Source organism: Centruroides sculpturatus, unplaced genomic scaffold (assembly GCF_000671375.1).
Source record: "Centruroides sculpturatus isolate CEXI.00-Female unplaced genomic scaffold, Cexi_2.0 scaffold132, whole genome shotgun sequence".
NCBI classification, from domain to species: domain Eukaryota; kingdom Metazoa; phylum Arthropoda; class Arachnida; order Scorpiones; family Buthidae; genus Centruroides; species Centruroides sculpturatus.
In genome coordinates, this window is record NW_019384471.1 from 962,936 (window position 1) to 971,084 (window position 8,149).

Genomic DNA, 8,149 nt, shown 5'->3' on the forward strand with positions numbered 1-8,149 from the left:
ACCATTCCAAAAGATGCGTTCCAGCAGTGTTTCCAGCAATGGCAGGAACGCTGGGAGAAGTGTATACATTACCAAGGAGACTACTTTGAAGGGGATTAGGGTTTTGTACCTCAAAGTCAATAAATTTATTTTTACCGACCAAAGGTCCGATACTTTTTGAACAGACCTTGTAAACCTCTTTGGTTGGCAACGGTCTGGTGAAGACTGCTCACAGCGTCACTGGATGGCTTTTTCCATATATTTTTCATTCTTACGTCAGATTCTTTTTCTCTGACACCAATTATGAAATAACATGTCTTAAATTGCAATTCTCATACATTCTAGAAGTTATCGGAGGGCATTATATTGAGTGGGAGGAGCCATGGGTAAGTTGATAGGGTGCCAGTTCGAACAATTAAAGTCAATGCCAGATCAACTAAACAAATTTGATATACAAATAATGCATATGATACAATTATCAGTTACAATTACAGTTACAGTTATATGCATGAACAAGCATATATATGTATATGCATGATCCAATATCTATGGAATTAGCTTTATGATCTATATATGAACTCTAACTTAGGGTATGTTCATAAAGCCGAATGAGTTAAACGAGAATGACGTCATTATTCTTATTTTGTTAGACTTTTCAAACAATTCGTCTATAACTAAATAGATGTTTCTAAAATCGAAGATACGAATGTTGCTAGTGCAGCATTATCCGAAATATTTTTCTTAGATTGCTTCGGGTGGACAGTTATTTCAATCATTTCACCTTTTCACAATTTAAACATGCGAGTAGATTTAGAAACATCGATATTGTTGGGCACCATTTTCTTAACAAAGTAAACTAACTCTTTCCTTCGTGAACTTCATTAGAGTTTTGTTCGAAACGTCATCACCGCAGAGCATGTGCAATGAGCGAGACTACTACTTTTCAAACGATTCGTTACTAACACTTTTAACTTGTTTGACTTTATGAACGTACCCTTAATATCTAAGTCAACCGAGAGAGAGAGTTTACAATTCCTAAATACTTCTATTAAACTAGTAGCCCAGGACACCCCCTAGTGGATGTTCTTTACAAATTCCCATGAGGCATGGTTCCTTCGACTTTTTTATTCCTATCAATATGCTCTATAGCTCTGTTAAAGTCCCAATTGCGTCATACGGATCTAGATTCCTACCTATTAAACATTCTATAAATACTTTAAAAAAGTTTAGTTTGTTTATTTACCTTCGCTTGTAAACCTCGATTTTAAAAATGTATCCGTCATTTTTTCAACAAATTTCCTGTGAGTCAATGCACGATGTTCACTAAAAGTCACGGGACGTTGTAAACGTGCGGCACAAGGTTAATCAAGGCATATAATAATTATTTATACCATTCCGTGATATAAATAATAAATTCATATCAATAATAAATTCCTATTACAAATAAAAATAATTTATTGTTAATTTAAAATCATCNTACGGATCTAAATTTCTACCTATTAAACATTCTATAAATACTTTAAAAATTCCCATGAGGCACGGTTCCTTTGACTTTTTTATTCCTATCAATATGCTCTATAGCTCTGTTAAAGTCCCAATTGCATCATACGGATCTAGATTCCTACCTATTAAACATTCTATAAATACTTTAAAATAGCTTAATTTGTTTATTTACCTTCGCTTGTAAACCTCGATTTTAAATGTATCCGTCATTTTTTCAACAAATTTCCCGTGAGTCAATGCACAATATTCACTAAAAGTCACGGGATGTTGTAAGCGTGCGGCACAAGGCTAATCAAGGCATATAATAATTATTTATACCATTCCGTGGTATAAATAATAAATTCATATCAATAATAAATTCCTATTACAAATAAAAATAATTTATTGTTAATTTAAAATCATCGCTAGGGTGTCTCTAGTGCCCGTTTTTGTCATACTGTTACGCAGACGGACACGCGTTAAATGGGTTATGTAGATTGGTAGACAATCATTGACTTCTCATAGTATGTGGTTGTCGTAGGTCTTCGTATAGAAAAGGGCAAACTAGCCTTGAGTTATGGCATCAGGGAGAATATTTGCGTGGAGTATGGTGGAACGGGAGTCTTGGTTGTCCCCTGTTACTATGGTGGAGTCTGCCTTGATAAGTGTTCGATTATGGTGGGACAATTCGCGACTACGTATGTCGTTGTCTTCTGGATATGTCCGCCTCAACAATTGGGTGCATGGCCGTTATATCCCTCTCAGGTGTGGAAATTTGGTCTCATGATCTTTTAGTCATGATGACACTTCAAATGTGTCATCATGACTAAAGTCTTGACAAGTCTGCTAGGGCAGTGGGAATTAGACTTGTTGTTCTCTTGTCATTGCTATATTGTTTAACTTGCAACCTTCTTATGCGTCAATAATAAGTTGTTATAACTTTTTTTTTAACTTTCTCAGACCGATGAGAGGGGGACAGGACATGCTGCGTCAAAGACCCCTCTCTAACATGAGTTCCCTAATCGCTTGTTTACTGTTAAAATAACATCTGCTCATCTGTTTTCTAATTCCATGGGAAACAGATGGGAACAAAGAAAACTTTCTTATAACTTAGCTTTTTGCTAAAATTTACAGAAAAACAACACTCAGATTCTCACATCTCTCTGTAGTGGATACTATTGACAGTTTTATTTAAATTGAAAAAAATTTTAATTAAACTCAAATATAAGTCAAGGACCAAATGTAGGTCAAGCAATTTTTGCCCCCTTAAAACTGGCATAAAAAATTGACCAATTGGGCCAATATAGTTTTATACACTATATTTCTTCATTCTAAGTCTGCATTGATCGACACACTATGAAGTTAAAATTGGAAGTAGGCTATACAAGATTTTTTTTAATCTACAATATAAATTTATTGAAGTTTTAATTACGTTAATTACTATCAGCCGTTTCTGAGTGACGGCATCACAATGTTTGTGCTTGTGTTTCCATCATATAAAAATATTAACTAGGACATTGCGCAACTTTGTTGTATCACAATAGAATAGAGGCGGAACAGGAAAGAAAAAAGCTACTCTTGCACTTGTTAGGCACAGAAGAGGCTATCTTTAAACCTGATGGACATGGACAGGTGAACTTTGCATTCACCACCACAAAGGAGATGATCTTTATATCTACTGGCTACGGGAGTCACCATCCTCGCATTTGCCAACACAGAGAGGTGATCCAAGAACAAAGCAATCATTGCAAAGTGCTTTGTTCTTGTCTTTTGTTTGTTTTCACACCTATTTTCTGTTAGGCGCACACAATGCTGTTTTTATTTTTGACTCCTAGACCTAAATTCTGTCAGGTGCGCTCAATCGCATCAAAGAGCAGGGACGTTATCGGTTTAACTCCTCTGTGTATTGAAAACCCTTCAATTTCTATTTTTTACATTTAAATGGACCCTCATTACATTTTTGGACTTTTCATTTCAAATAATGGAAATTGGCAAAGTTTTATCAAAATTGGCCCATTAAATTTTGAGAACAAACATGATTCTGTAAGCCTCATAGAAGAGGATTCGCTAACGCTAACACTTCAAATGAGCCATTCTAGCCTCATTGTAACAACTAATGGATGAGAATAACTTTGCTAATGGTTTAAATATGCTATAAAATACAAAATATCTTTCAATCATTAATATCATGTTATCGTGAAGAAGAAAAATAAACTAGAGTTGGATTTGTTTTACCAGATGCAACAGTTGTTTTTTGAGAAATCAGAAAATGCTTTTGTATTGGTCAGTCTAAGGGAATGGTTTTTTGGCAGAATATCTTATTAATGATTTATTTTTCTCATATTTAATCTGAATATACATCAGTATTGAAAATTAAAACAAAATTGCCTAGTACATCAGTAGCTTACCAAGCATGCCTCGGAGAAGGCATTCGGATGATTTGTTGCAATGGAGAGCTGTTCGTTTCTACATTTTTGCCATGTACCTTTGTGTGTGTTGCTTTAATTTTGGACACGAGTATATATTTCAGATTGGATTACAGGATCATATCTAAAAATTTAATTGAAAAAATGTTTCCTTGCTTTTTAATACTAAAAATAGGGACAGCCCGACTTTCTGCAATCTCAATTTGAGTCTAGGTCACGACTTCAAATTTTCAGAGGTTATTTAATGTGGATAAGTCGAGTTTTCTTTCTCTTGGCTGTTTCGATAGAGGTCTGGAAAAATGGCATTGTACTGCCTATTGTACAGACTTCAGAAAGTTTATGAGGATATGTTTTACCACAGTACAGCAACAACCAATTAAGTAAAAGGTGTCTAGTTCCAACTTCCGTACAAGTTACTGTATTATAATAAATGCAGAGGACAAATGGGTAACAAATTCTATTACTGCAACCTAAGAAGATACTTTTTGTTTATTTTTGAGCAACTCGTTCGATAGTTTCTACTGTAATGTTTCCCGAGCGGAACTTGGACAGCCCGAGGAGAAATTAAGATCGAATCCTATTGACTTGGTAACTATTCCAACCTTCTATATTTTGGCAGTAAGAAAAGTTGTTTTATAAATGTAATTCTATTCCTTTAATCACTTAAAATGTACAGTACCTGCCGACAAACCTTATTTGTAACCAAACAATCTGCTGAATTTTTATCAGGCTACTTAAGTCTAATTAATGATCCTGAAGAAGGCAATTTGCCTAGTCAGGCCATCATCTAGTGATAAATTTAATTATTATATCTAAATTAATTAATGACTCTGAAAGCAAAGATCAGACGGGTCCAGGTGATGAAATCGCACGTAAGTGGGTATCACAGGCTCAAATCTTTTCTTTCGGAGTATTCTAAATTAAGTTATAAATTTATTTTTATTTATAATTATCAAATTCTCTGTACTTACAGATGCACAATTTGACATCACCGGTAGACCAAATCATTCTCTATTTTATACCCGATGGCCAAACTACCATCAAATTATGCACGTATGTTACCCTTTTATATATTTAAATATTTAATATTATTACAAAATCAAATTCCTATCTACGTGTGTATTTTTTTTAAGGATATCGTCAAAAAGATGGTAGAGTTAGACGCATTCGAAGATACAATGATCGAGAAGGGAATTTTTAAACCACCCGAAGAGTCTAAATTGTAAGTTACTTTGTAATCTTCTCCCCCTTTTTTTTCTTTACCTTATTTTTATTTTTTCCAGAAATGTAGAAGGAACAGAGTGGCTGAAAAAAGAAGAGTTTGAAAAGATTATAATTGAAGAAATTGATGACGAGAAGGTAGGTACGGGTTTTTTATTGGAAAATATTTCCTGCAAATGTGATAAAAATTCATTTACTATTTCTTATGTCTTGAAGCAAGTAGATTTTGTTAATTTTTATTTCAAAATCTTTCTACCCCGTGGGCACTAGGAGAGTTTATTTTCGTTTCCAATGTGGGTTTGGCTGGGAGATTAGGTACAGAGCTCGACCACTCGTGAAAAATTTCTGAAGTTCTCCGCTCGGATCAATGTAGATGGCCAATACCTTGGCCGTAGAGATTAAAAACATTAATTCATACATACAGTTGATGACTTCATTTATTTATTTACTTTAATAAGCAAGTATCTAGGTTTGTTTGTTTGTCTTTTGTTCTTTTCCTAAAACTTTATATTTGTACTAAAATACAAATTAAGTAGCATTGTAAAGCATTCCGTTTAACCGCATGTGTATTTTGACGTACATTCCTTCTACTTCTGATGAGGGCATGTTAATATCCAAGATTAAAAACACATTTCACTAATGTTTTACATACCCATCCTATACTTACCGTGTTTCCCCGAAAATAAGACAGTGTCTTATATTAATTTTTGCTCTGAAAAATGCGCTGGGTCTTATTTTTAGGGAATGTCTTATTTTTTCCAGGAAGAAGAATTCACATTTATTATTGAACAAAAAAATTCCCAAGTCGAACTTAGACGAGAGTGACTTATATCCGGTGTGTCGAACTGTCGCCTTTTTATAGCGTCAACATCGGACTCGATGACCAATTAGTGCTTACTGAACCGTAGGACTATGCCATCACCAGCCGTAACGTTATGCAAATCTGTGATTCCCATACCATAGTCTTATGCAAATCATGCCGTGTGGCGTAATTGTCTGCTGACCGATCAGTGGCTGTACTTTCAAAAAGCCAACGGCCACTTTCAACCATCTGTCGATGACCGTACGACTAAAAGAAAACTTCGCTAGGTTTTACTTTCAGGGGGAGGTCTTATATTTCGCAATTCAGCAAAACCTGTGCTAGGTCTTATTTTCTGCGGATGTCTTATTTTCGGGGAAACACGGTAGACACCATAGTAGATCCCCACAAACTATATGAAGAATGCTTCTCGACATTTTTGTCAGGTTTTGTAACATAATAGTTTTATTATTTTGATATATTCTGTACCATTTAACTTGGGAATAGTTTGGTTCTATTATAATAAAAACATTTATAGTTTTATGATCGTCTAGATTCAGTTGAATTTATGGTATGCGCCCAAAGTGTCACATTGGAAGTTTTCCTCATGCTCACATCTATTCTGTAATTATAAATCTCTAAGTCTTGTTTACCTTGTTCCATTCTTGATTTGTACCAGGGAAACTGAGTGTCAAGATCTCCCCCCACACTTGTGGGAAATAGGGTCTAAGTTTAACATCATCTTTGAATTACTTTGGGGCTGGCTAAGACCCCAGTATATCAATGCTGAATTTATCTACGTAGAAAATGGCTGCGTTTGACAGTTCTGAAGCCGTTAAGTATTTTTCTGTCGATCGCCCTCTACAGTAGGCCATTTCATAACACTGAAAATCTGTGAAAAGTTAAATAACATTATATGACTACACTATTTTCTCTTTCGTAAATAAATTCATTTTCTATAAATCAGTCTCTTGGCTTGTTCGCTCATTTCACTCTACACTTCAGTATGATAATCCACACACCATATCCTAAATATGGGGTCGGTAAGACAGATAAAAATTCGGTTTGTCAAAGACTGTTACCTATTTTTATTTTTTTAGTTTGCCCATTTTGTCGAGACGTTAAACAGGCTGATGGAGCATCCGTATTCTTTCCGCGTCACAGAATTCATAATGAAATTCCGAAAGAAAATGAAAGTGGTCTCAATGGTGCTGAAGCTTCCGCCGGTGAGAAAAATCAGATGATCATTTTGTCTTCCCTCTTACTTTTGTTACTTCATATTTGTAAATTTCAGGTTCAGGAGATGGAAAACGGACAAAAATACGTAACGTCGGAAGGTCGAAAATTATATTTTGCATTATACGATAACTTGTTGTAAATAGCTAATATAAAAATGGAAATTTTTATTCTGTATTACAGGATTTCGCAAGAGGAGTGTGGCCCAGGTCACGGTTTTTTCCAACGGAACGGGAAAACTTATTATTAATGGCACCGATATACAATATTTTGAGTATATGCAAGACAGGTAAAATATATTTGCTACTAATTTATATACAGGGTGTCCCATAAGAGCTACATATAAAGAAGGAATGAATTTCAAGTTATTTTTAAAATGGGGATCTGCAGTTGGCAAGAAATCACCAAAGAATTTAATGGGTTGCACCAATCACATATAGTGGTCTAGATACAGTCTGTTAAACTCTCTTGTGATTGGTAAGAAGTTGCCTATCCCCACTATTGAAATAACTTGTTTGTTTACCTTTATTCTTCTATGTGGCATTAAGTAAGAAGTAACAAAAATTAACACAATACCTATGCTCTATTCAATTATATTTCTCAGAGAGCAGTTATTATTTCCGCTACAATTTACAAACATGCTGGGGAAAGTAGACGTCGAAGCAACCGTTGCCGGAGGTGGATTCAGCGGAAAGGCGGGTGCCATAAGACATGGCATGTCATTGGCTCTCAGTAGTCTGGTAGACGAAGAAACGAGAGAGGGTATGAGACTAGCGGGTCTTTTGACGAGAGACAGAAAGACCAGAGAAAGGAAGAAGACGGGACAAAAGGGAGCGCGTGCAAAATACACTTGGTAAGTATTTAGATAAGACGACGACGGTGATGCTCAAATTATACTCAATTTTGTTCCTTTGTTTCTAGGAAAAAGCGGTAGCCTCCATCATCTCAGATGATTCTGGATTAGTTTTTGTAGATTAAAAGAAGAAATAAAATTATTAGAAACAAT

The 8,149-nt window shown here is 35.1% G+C and overlaps 1 protein-coding gene across 1 annotated transcript; it reads left to right on the forward strand.

The window, feature by feature from the left end:
- Nucleotides 1–4,838: 4,838 nt before the first annotated feature.
- Nucleotides 4,839–8,123, forward strand: LOC111621183 (28S ribosomal protein S9, mitochondrial-like). Its single transcript, XM_023363263.1, has 8 exons — nucleotides 4,839–4,940; nucleotides 5,021–5,109; nucleotides 5,171–5,246; nucleotides 7,008–7,133; nucleotides 7,202–7,244; nucleotides 7,327–7,432; nucleotides 7,748–7,996; nucleotides 8,065–8,123. The coding sequence occupies exons 1-8, from the start codon at nucleotides 4,935–4,937 to the stop codon at nucleotides 8,075–8,077; spliced, it is 708 nt and encodes a 235-aa protein (XP_023219031.1). The 5' UTR covers nucleotides 4,839–4,934; the 3' UTR covers nucleotides 8,078–8,123.
- The last annotated feature ends 26 nt before the right edge of the window (nucleotides 8,124–8,149 follow it).